Source organism: Doryrhamphus excisus, chromosome 6, assembly GCF_030265055.1.
Source record: "Doryrhamphus excisus isolate RoL2022-K1 chromosome 6, RoL_Dexc_1.0, whole genome shotgun sequence".
Lineage (NCBI taxonomy): Eukaryota > Metazoa > Chordata > Actinopteri > Syngnathiformes > Syngnathidae > Doryrhamphus > Doryrhamphus excisus.
Genome location: NC_080471.1, coordinates 831987 through 843072, shown reverse-complemented (window position 1 = coordinate 843072; position 11086 = coordinate 831987). Strand labels below are relative to the sequence as shown.

Here is an 11086-nt window from a genome sequence, read left to right as displayed (position 1 = left end):
CCACACAGCGAGTGGTCATAATGTCAGAAAAACAACATCAAATCAACAAAAAAATGCACCACAGCAATGTGAAAACAGTGTATTCCATGCATCGTCCTGAGAGGGCGTGTTCTCCAAGTGATGACACCTACTCCAGTCTCCAGTTTTTCAGTGGTGAAAAATGTCAAAAAGGGTCAATGTGTCAACATTCAAGCCTTTCATTGCTATTTTGCATGATAAAACAACAAAATTACCTCATACCTTATTTGGTGTCAGGAGCGCTTTAAAATGAGTGTAAATATGTTTGATGATGTTGAATCATGCAGAAATGTTGTTCCCTTTTGTTTCAGGATAATTGTAGAAGAGGCGATGCAATGTAAAAAGAGAATTCTTCAAAATGATGGGGTTGTGACAAGCCCCTGTGCACGACCACGCAAGGCAGGGCACACGCTGCTTATATTAGGAGGCCAGACGTTTATGTGCGACAAGATATATCAGGTAAGTTACGCGCATGATGGATACCGTGTCTGGATGTTATATGTGAACACATAGTTTGAGCTGTACTCAATACAGTGGAACCTCATTTTCTGGCAAAAAATAAATAAATCTGACAATCATGTTATCCCACGTTGCATTGTTAAAATATACTGTACTATAAACGGTAAAATGGCACAATTGGAAGAATCTGCAGTATGTATGTATGTGTATATATACATGTGTGTATATATACATGTGTGTATATATACATGTGTGTATATGTATATATACATGTGTATGAATGTATGTAGTTGTAATAGTAGTAGTAGTAGTAGCAGCAGCATAAAGGTGTTACTAAAATAAAATAAAAAAAATATGGAAATAAAGTCCTAATTATGATAAGTCAAATAATTTTACCCGACCTTCATATACCTTCCTATCCTCAAAGGTACCCAGGTCATCCCAAAAGTGTTTCAGTTACAGCCCGATGTCGTGGATTACATTGCTATAACTTTGCATGATAAATAAACAATTAAAACCATCTTTGGCACACGCATTTCAAGGTTGACCATAAAGCCAAGGAGATCATTCCAAAGGCGGACCTTCCCAGCCCAAGAAAGGAATTCAGTGCATGTGCCATCGGCTGTAAGGTTTATGTGACGGGAGGAAGAGGATCGGAGAATGGAGTGTCAAAGGATGTCTGGATCTACGACACCGTCCATGAAGAATGGTCAAAAGGCGCACCGATGCTGATAGCAAGGTGAGTTCAAGTGATGGTCGCTCGTTTACATGATGTACACCAGTGAGATGCGGATGAAAATACAAATGTGTTTTCTCTATGATTACACTTGTTTATAGCAAAAAACAGGGCAAAAAGTTGAGATACTGTGACCAGTCTCTCCAATCGACTGAAGTGTGCAGCCTTTTCAGCCTTCTTCTCATAAAAATATGACTTTTTCCTGATACGATTTCAACATTTTCACTTTAATCTTGATTTTTTTTTCTTCTATTTTTGCTGATGGTTGTTTATTTATTTATTACATTTTTAAGAACGTGTGTTGCGTGCCGCAATTGTCCCCCCAGGATGCACTTTGGACATCCCTGGGGTATAAACATTGCACTATAGAAAAGGAATGGTTGAATTTAGTTCAGGGCCCTGAATTCATATGACATTAAGTGATAAGTGTATGACAATTTCTCACCAGATCTGGACAATACTGTGCATATGTACAACTAAATAATGATACAGTTGACCAATACTGTACCAAAACCCGTTTTCCACTCACAAATGGACATTTCTAATTCAGGTTTGGTCACGGCTCAGCTGAGTTGGAGAACAGTTTGTATGTGGTTGGTGGTCATACAGCCATCGCTTCTGTTTTCCCCGCTTCTCCATCCGTCTCTTTGAAACAGGTGAGGGAAAAGTAAACGATCCAATGAATTTGAATTGATCCTGATGCACGTTCAGGTTATTGTTATTGGTTATTGTGTGTTTGTTTGCTAGGTTGAACGCTACGACCCCGTCAGCAATAAGTGGTCTATGATGGCTCCGTTAGGAGACGGCGTCAGTAATGCAGCAGTGGTCAGTGCTAAATTAAAACTGTTTGTTTTTGGGGGCACCACCATACACAGAGAGAAGGCATCCAAGGTTGGTGAAGTATATAATGGGGGAGACGAAAGAAAGCTAGCGCAGGTTTGGGATTTCCATGTAAGTCTGTCTCCTGGATTTAGGTCCAATGCTATGATCCAGTTGGGAACCGCTGGACTACTGCAGCCGAGTGTCCGCAACCGTGGCGCTACACGGCGGCCGCCGTCTTAGGGAGCCAGATCTTCATAATGGGTGGTGACACTGAATTCACCGCTGCCTCGGCTTATCGTTTTGACTGTGAAATGAATCAGTGGACTCGCGTGGGCGACATGACGGCCAAGCGGATGAGCTGCCACGCCGTGGCCTCGGGAAATAAGCTGTATGTGGTCGGAGGTTACTTTGGCACGCAGAGATGTAAAACGTTGGATTGTTACGACCCAACGTCCGACAGTTGGAACTCCATCACTACCGTGCCTTATTCCCTGATCCCTACCGCCTTTGTCAGCACGTGGAAACATCTACCCGCCTAAGTGGGAGCCAGCATGAGGTAAACTGTGATTGATGGTCAAAGTGGTTCTGTCAGTATGTGTGGCTAGCTGCTGTATCTATCAGTGTGTCTACCTCTTTCTTCTCTGAATGAACGACTATATTCCCATATTTTCACTTTATTCTCATGACATGAAGACTTTTTCCCCAAACACCACACCTTCAATGTGTCGTGTTTGTTCATACTACATCATAAAAAATAACACATTTTGTCATTGATATCAAACATTGAGAGTTTATTCTTGTGAAATTGCCACTTTTGTCCTCTTGAAAACAACTTGCGTTTCAAATCTATGCAGCTAAAATAGCATTATTTTTCCTCATAAAGTTTATTCTCGTGAAACTACTTCTTTTTTTCCTATTGATATTTGATAAATAGTTAAATATTTAAACAGCTGTTTTTTTTCAATTTCACGTGTTTTTTTTTTTTTTCTTTTTGTAATTTTTATCTTGTAATTATGACTTTATTCCCAAAATATTTTGGCTGCTGATTTTCCAATTTTTGCTGCGTTTTTAGAATGCTGTTTTAGAACATTACACATTTTTCTCTAACCCTATTTTTATAAAAGGATTAGGGTTGTTTATCTGTTGTTTATCACTTTACGACTTAAAAAAAGTTCTTCTCTCTTTAATATTTCAACTTTATGCTTAATGTACTAAAATTATGTATTTTTCTTCATAATATTACATCGTTATTTTTGTAAAATTAAATTTCTTTGTTACATTGCAACTTTTCCCTTTCCCTGCTGATTTTCCCATTTTTTATTTCAAAAGTTCAATTATGATTGATGAATTGAGTTCAATTATATTTATTCGTATTCCTACCGCTCAAGTGGCCCCCAGACCACTGATCTGCAGTGATGGGAAAAATAATTAGACCACCCTTTTTTCTCGAGTTTTTGGTTCAATTTAATGCCTGGTAGAACTACAGGTACATCGGTTTGGACAAATATAATGATGACAACAAAAGTAGCTCATAAGAGTTGAAATCTAAACATTTTAAAGAATTTTTTCCATGACTAAGTCTCACTGACTGTTGTCTGACATAGCGAAAAGCCATCAAAAGTAGCTGGAGGTCACAACCATACGGGAGCAATTAACTTGATGCTTTCCCTGTGTATGAGCATACAGTGTGAGCATTGAATTAAAGTGAATGAGACATTATTGCGTGCTGTGAGCACCTGGATGTCTATATGAACTCTGCAGATCAACCATAGCCTCATCATGTTTGACAGTCTTCATATTTTCTGTTCTTGTCTATTCCAGAGGTGTATGTCATCAGCTGCTGGCTAAAAAGAAATGACGGGAATCCTTCCTACAGACGTTTCCTAGCTGGGACTGAAAGTACACACACAATCTTAAACCATTTTGGAATTGTTATACAGCACCCTCCAAAGGTATTGTAACGGCGAGGTCTGTTTTTTGTCCAAACATTTGGCTTTGAAATCAAAGATGAATATCAAACCTTAGCGCAATTTCAAGCATAAAAAAGGCTAAACCAACTAAAATCCAAATACTGTTAAAGACCACTATTCAACTTGTGAATGTAGTGTAAACTAGGTATCAGACTTGAACAGCTTTAAATGATCTTACAACAGGGACAATAATAATAATAATAATCATCGTCATGAATAAACGTGTTACTGTTGTGGCCATATTTCACAATAAACTAAAACTCAACTCTTCCTGTCCGCTATTAATTCTGCTTGTCTTAAATGGCTTATTTTCTCTGATGATAACACCCCTAAAGTTAATATTAGTTATTTCCTGTTTAGATGGCTCTAATATTAACTGTATTTTGTATTATGTATCGAGGAATCCTCGATCATGAAGATTCACTCATTGAAGTTGCGGCTGGAACCAATTAACCGCGATAAACGAGGGATTAATGTATTGCATATCGTATTGTGAGGTACCGTGACATTCCCAATCCTGGCAAATTCTAGCCTGACTTTCCTATTCTTCCGGCTAATGAGAGGTTTGCATCTTGTGGTGTAGCCATTGAACCAACCGTCTTCTGTGAAGAGTAGTCTTTGGTACTTTCACTCCTGCCCTCTGCAGGATGTCACTAACCGTCATTTCAGGGCTCTCACAATGTTTCTGTCATCACCTTCTTTCTTTGTTTTTCTTACTCTACCTGTTAGATGTCCGTTATTTAGTTTCCGGAACATTCCAGATGGTGGTAGTGTATATGATCAATGTTTGTGATCGATTTTCTATCTTCTGTGATTGGTTTTCATATTGTTTTCACCTCTAAATGTAGATCTAAATGTAAATCTAGTGAGGCAAAACCTATCCTCCCCGATTTGAAATTGCTATTTACACCTGGGCAACCAAAAAAACGCTGTCTGTCACATGATAATTTTGTTCAAACGTGCATTCTGATCCAGACATAAATGCCAGGAAACACAAGCTGAAACGTTGCTCTCTGGTTTGACATCTTTCCAGCCTCTTGTAAAAATGAAGGAATTGACCCAACTGGTCCAAATGCTTTTGGAGGGTGCTGTACAAACTGCCCCTTTACGGAATGAAGAAGACTTACACAGTTGCTTTTTCTGTGATATAATGCGGTACAGCACAAGTACACGCCTGACCTATGAGCAACCAATGGATCACTCATAAGTGAATAGAAGGTCTTTTGTTTACATTCCTGTTCCGGTAACAATTCCCAAGCCATAAATGTGAACAATTTGCCCCAAAAAGTCACCAAACGGGAAATGTTTTTACTTGAAATTTTAAATGCTTTGAATTTCATCTCACCGTATTGTGTAACTGTGGTAATAGGACTACCACAAGCCGACCAGGTTGTGGAAGGGGATTTCATTCCAGGAAAGGAACTGCAACGGACAGCTTTGACAGTGAACGGTGAAAGTCCAAATTGTGGCCAAAGTATCAACATTTAATGTGAGCACTGCCTTTATCCTCCTGGGCATGGAATTTACTGCACAGATTTCCACCGGAATCCTCTTCCATTCATCCAGAGGACGTCTTGGAGCTGGTGGAAGTTAGACACCTTGTGTGCCACGGCCAGGCAGTTTGTCGTCTCTGAGGTTTCCTTTCAAGCTGCCACGCTTTCCAAAAGTAGAAAGTCACAGTACATGTTGGAATTCATGTTTCCCTTCATTGAACCACCCCATACCATGACACTACCATGATCAGGCTTGACCGCAGGCAGTACTACCCCCACTTCTTCAACCTCTGCAGCAATGTCGGAAGCACTTGTCATTTTTTAAGGGCAACTGGGGAGCACAAGGACTCTGGTTTGGTCGACCCTGGCAAAATGTTTGAAGTAGAACTGCTCTAGGACTTTCTTCTAGGCTAGGCGGTGTTTGCGGGGAATAATTCAGTTTCTCTATCCTAAGTTCTTTGCCATGGGGTGCCAAGTTGAACATCCTGTGGCCAGTATGAGACACCAAATTGAACACTTTTAATCTGTGGCACACAAATTTGTATGGTCCAGTCAAGCAAAACGCCTACGTACTGACTTGTGTTGCCAGCTATTCATACAATCATGGTTGCGTTACCTTTCAGAGGACTGTACATTTGTAGCGCACTGACAACTCTTAATGGACACCAACTTTTTGATTTCTACAGTATCGTCCACTGAGAAGATCAGATCAGATGGTTCCTATAATGGGAAGGTGTATCATGTATGTGAGATACTGCACATAGCCCCAACATGGACAGGAATTTTATATCAATATTTTTTTTTTTAACCTGTTTTTACAATGTACATGAACGGCACGAGCACTACCTAGTCACTGCTAGTAAGCAAAACAAAAATCACAAGTTTTTGGAGCTTCTTTGGAATGCACAAGAAGGACTGAAAACTCGAGAATAGCCATGTCATTTGTTAAGCGAAGCAGAGCAGCTCTGAAGTACACTGATAGCACAACAAATTGTAACCAGTGAAGCCAGCAGACCAACAGATGAGCACAGCAGTCTTTTTTTTCCAGGGCTGCTGCTCACCTTTTTTTGATGTGACTTGTTTACTTTTAAACATTGCACCCTTTGTTACGTGTTTGTTTTGAAATAGATTATTTTCCACTCAGTTTTAGACAAGTACGGCAACATGGCTTTTCTTATTTACCACAGAGATACAACACACTCAGAAGACCTTTCACTTGGAACAGATGCACCCTGTTGTTTTTATCTGCTAGATATGCCACCTTTTTCGTTTCTGTGTGAGGAGCGTTTAGCTGTCCAGGTAGAGTGCCTGGAGCCTAATATGGCAACAATTTCAGCACATCTCTGATGGAAGTCATTGAGATCGATTGGACTTAGCTAAACCTTCATTGGTCGCTAATAGCTCTCTCCAGCACTGGAAGTGCAATTGTTGGTATCTACTTGTGGTTAACTGTCTGTGAGACTCCTAGACTCATTTCACAACTGTTAGCATAAAATAATGCGGATGGACTCGTAAACCTGTCTGTCCAAACATGTTGAAAACACGATGCTCAGGCTGAAATGTTGCACGCTGACTATTGTTCTGACATTTTCAGTAAGAGATTGTTGGCCTTTCCAAGCTAACACAGTGTTTTCATTACACCCATGAGGCAAATAGTGCCATTTACTTGGCATGGATGCATTATTTACACTTTTTCTGAAATGCGCCATTATTTGAAAGTCCTCTGCAGTATGTGCGTGTTGTATTGATTGGACTGTAGTCTGTTATGAATTTACTTTATATTGACGCCATCAAAGAAAAAGGTCTTAATTCAGCAAGTCTTTTTGTGGTCCATGTCTAAAGATAAATACACTTGACATGTGATTCCATTGTTAATCCTTTTACTTTATTTTTGTGAGTACCTTACAGGTAATGGGTGCTTCAATGCCCCATAACAAGTTTGTTTCTTGTAGTCCACACTTTTTTTTAATTTAAATACATCACTTAAAGTCTGACCGTATAGTAGAAGAGCTCATGTTTAGTGCTGTTTTAAACTGTAAAAATAGAATTGGTCGCAAAGTGGCAGTAGTGCACAGCCACCTTGCTGAATGAATGAATGTTGTATTTTAATGTGTCTTATCTCTTTTTACTCAACTTTATTTTTCACTGTAAAGCGTCTTTGAGTATTCTGGAAAGCGCTATACAAATACAATGTATTATTATTATTATATAGCCCCACTACACAATATTCTGTGTTCATGAAAAATAGTCAAAATCATAAAAAATGGTACCAAGAGGGGGGGGGTGGCTTTTGAAAAAAAGGCTGGGATGAGTTAATGTATTTTCAGATGTAAAATTCCTCAAACCTGAATGACTTTCGTTAACATTTGAATAAATCTATGTCAGATTTCATTTTGAAAAGTTGACATTTTTACTGGATTTCAACCCTTTTGTCATTGCAGGCTAATGCTTGGACCTCTTGTTTTCATTTGAGTGTTTTCACAATTAACTCCAGAACCGTAGGGTCTGTCAACTTGGAGTTGTTATTTTTTTCAGTGGCACGTGCCGATGCGCACACTACAATGAGACACAGGCCCGTTGAGTCAGCCATCATGTTTTCACAGCAGAAAAGCTTTATTTGTATTCATCACTATGGCGGCATCTAGTGGACAAAACGAATACCGATTTCGTTTACATAAGGCAATTCCATGTCAGCCCATTCACACAAAGGTCAATAGTTCAGTTTTATCTCATGGAATGTAAAGTTTTAACATATACGAATAAATAGTCACACAAAGGTTATAAGTTACATAAAATTACAAGACAATAGTAAAATAGACTCCTATAGCTGCTCCTATAACTGTCGTATCTCGGAAACCGGAAGTCGTAGAGCGTTGGCAGTGGTCTCGACAGAAAGCTCGGGGTCGAATTAGAGTAGGTGGAAGTGGGTCCCGTTTAGATACGAGCTTCCATTGGTGAGTAATAGGCGAAAAAACGCATCCTCCATTGACATTGCATGGTTGGAGTTGCAGTACATAGGAATGACCAGAAAGTGTCGGTATTCGCCTGCAGTACATTTAATTGACCACCAGATGGCGACATAGTATTAGGTGTAGGTATAGGGGTGAAGGAGGTCTTGGTAGCTCGTACCAAAAGCAAATAACTCGAACGGTACATCCTACGGCATTTTTCCCGAGGACGACCCCCCCCCCCATAAGTGGGCACGGGCTTTTGGGAGCACCCCCGACTCGTATCGAGACAGACACTTGAAACTTGGCACACAGGTCAGCGGCCAGCCCCTGATACACATATCAAAAAATCAGGGTTCTGGATCAAAGGGTCCGAGATTTATGGGAAAAGAGAGGGTTTTTTGGAGGGAAAGTAGTTTTTCACGCCCTGTGAGGCCCATATTGACCCCAGCGACCGCACATTTTTCTGTTTTTGTCTTTCCAGCCTCGTGAGACTCCAATGAAAGAAAGTCAGTCCATTTTAGTTCAGAAAGGGGTGACCTTTGACCTCAAGCAGGCCTCAATTTAATGAGTTTGCAGGTCTAGCCACGCCCCCTTTTGAGCCAGACACTTGAAAATTGGCACACAGGTCAGCGGCTAGCCCCTGATACATATATCAAAAAATCAGGGTCCTGGATCAAAGGGTCCGAGATTTATGGGAAAAAAGAGGGTTTTTTTGGAGGGAAAGCAGTTTTTCACGCCCTGCGAGGCCCATAATGACCCCAGCGACCCCATATTTTTCAGAGGTTTTGTCTTTCCAGCCTCGTGAGACTCCAATGGAAGAAAGTCCATTCATTTTTTATCATAATTTTATTTTCCAAATCTGGCTGAAATGGCCACAAAGGCTCTGAGAGTCATTGTCGTGCTCTTCAGACCTGATCTGCAGAAATCTTTTTTCCAGACAACGCAGAGGTCTGAAATTCGAGTATGTTGTTGGGGGCCTCCAGATGAGCGGATCGACATCAGTCGGGTGTCGGTCGGACATGTACTTTTCGACCAGCGGGCATCGGAATTTCGTTGTTTCCTCATGTTCACGCCCCCGCCGATCGGACAAAAAATGTTCAAATGTGTCAAAAAACGCAACAGAACATCTACAAAGAATATAAAGCAAGTGTGCACAGTTTCACATCTGTGCAACCTTTGGTTAGCTACTTAGCTAACCAAAGGTTGTATCGAGCTGGGACCAATATCTTCCTAATTGATGGGATACTGTCTGCAACATATTGAAAAATGAAAAAAAAACTCCAAGAAAAAGTGTTTCTAATTTCAACAAATTGATGGTGACCTATGACCTTTGAGCAGTCTGTTCGATTACTAGGCAAGGTTCCTTTAGAGCTAGACTCTTGAAATTTTGCACACTCGTGCAGAAAAATTGTCTGATGATATGGTGAAAAGTTGGTGGACCTAGCTCGATTCTTGATGAATTTATTAAAGTTTTGTTTTTTTTAGGGCCTTTGACCGGCTTTGTGGTCAATCTATTTGGGAAGAAAACATGGTTCCTGTTGAGTCCCGTCCCTGAAATTTTGCACACTCGTGCAGAATAATTGTCTGATGATATGGTGAAAAGTTGGTGGACCTAGCTCGATGCTTGATGAATTTATTAAAGTTTTGTTTTTTTTAGGGCCTTTGACCGGCTTTGTGGTCAATCTATTTTGGAAGAAAACATGGTTCCTGTTGAGTCCCGTCCCTGAAATTTTGCACACTCGTGCAGAATAATTGTCTGATGATATGGTGAAAAATTGGTGGACCTAGCTTGATGCTTGGCCTCAGGTTCCAACCCTCGCCTCCAGTTTGCCCACCGGCCGGCCACCGTTTCCAGTTTTCACGCAAGCCGGCAGCTGACAACAGATTGCCCGCCGGCCGCTGCAGTCTGCGCCCTGCCGCCGGCTTCATATTGCTCTTTATGGCGCCGGCGGCCGCAGCCTTCATATTGCTCTGTAGTCATCGCCGTCGCCATCAGTCCACTGTCCCGCAATCTTCAGCAGAGTAAGACAAAGCTTACATTAGCCACGACTTTACCGTTGAAAAAACACAGTATATGATTGCCCAGCATAAGGATTACAGTCACGGTGTCATGAAAAAAATCCCATCAAACATCAACACAATAGATAGATTTAGAACAGACTTGGTCAGTCGTGTGCAAGAATAACCTATTTACGTTGCTTAAAACAAGTAATTTAACAGCTATTTCTTTCATAGACAGTACCGCAAAGCACGCTGGGATGTGCGCCTATCGGCTACATTATGAAGAGGAGAAGGAACTGCTGATTATGATGCGGGCGAGGGAGGATGTCAATTAAGGGCCTCAATTCTTTCATTTCTTCTCCTTAAAAATTACTTTTATGCAACTCTTGGCTATGTTATCTGTATCATGTGTCATTTGTGTGATTTCAACATATACTTGTTAGTCCAAAATAAAGTACACTTCAAAAAGACGTTTGTGTGTTTTCAAAGTGGCCACAGGGGGACGATAGAGGCTGATATCATCTATGTATGTCCGTCACAGGCCACCGTACTGATCCGCCAGTAAGTGGTGACATTACGTGAAATCCAACAAATTAAATAATGCCTTGAAGCGCCGGAGAACTGGAGTCGGAGGCG

General features: G+C 40.7%; 1 protein-coding gene across 5 annotated transcripts in view; it reads left to right on the top strand.

The window, feature by feature from the left end:
- LOC131131254 (kelch-like protein 25) overlaps nucleotides 1–7840 on the top strand; it is a 34347-nt gene extending 26507 nt beyond the window's left edge. For 2 of the 5 annotated variants that reach the window (XM_058075781.1, XM_058075782.1), the window contains 6 exons: nucleotides 330–477; nucleotides 1020–1216; nucleotides 1764–1869; nucleotides 1961–2104; nucleotides 2188–2591; nucleotides 3857–7832. In XM_058075781.1, the coding sequence (XP_057931764.1) occupies nucleotides 330–477; nucleotides 1020–1216; nucleotides 1764–1869; nucleotides 1961–2104; nucleotides 2188–2574 (982 nt within the window). In that variant the 3' untranslated portion in view covers nucleotides 2575–2591; nucleotides 3857–7832. Of the gene's footprint in view, nucleotides 1–329; nucleotides 478–1019; nucleotides 1217–1763; nucleotides 1870–1960; nucleotides 2105–2187; nucleotides 2592–3856 lie in introns of all 5 variants that reach the window. The other 3 variants (XM_058075778.1, XM_058075779.1, XM_058075780.1) reach the window with 3 other exon arrangements.
- Nucleotides 7841–11086: the final 3246 nt, after the last annotated feature.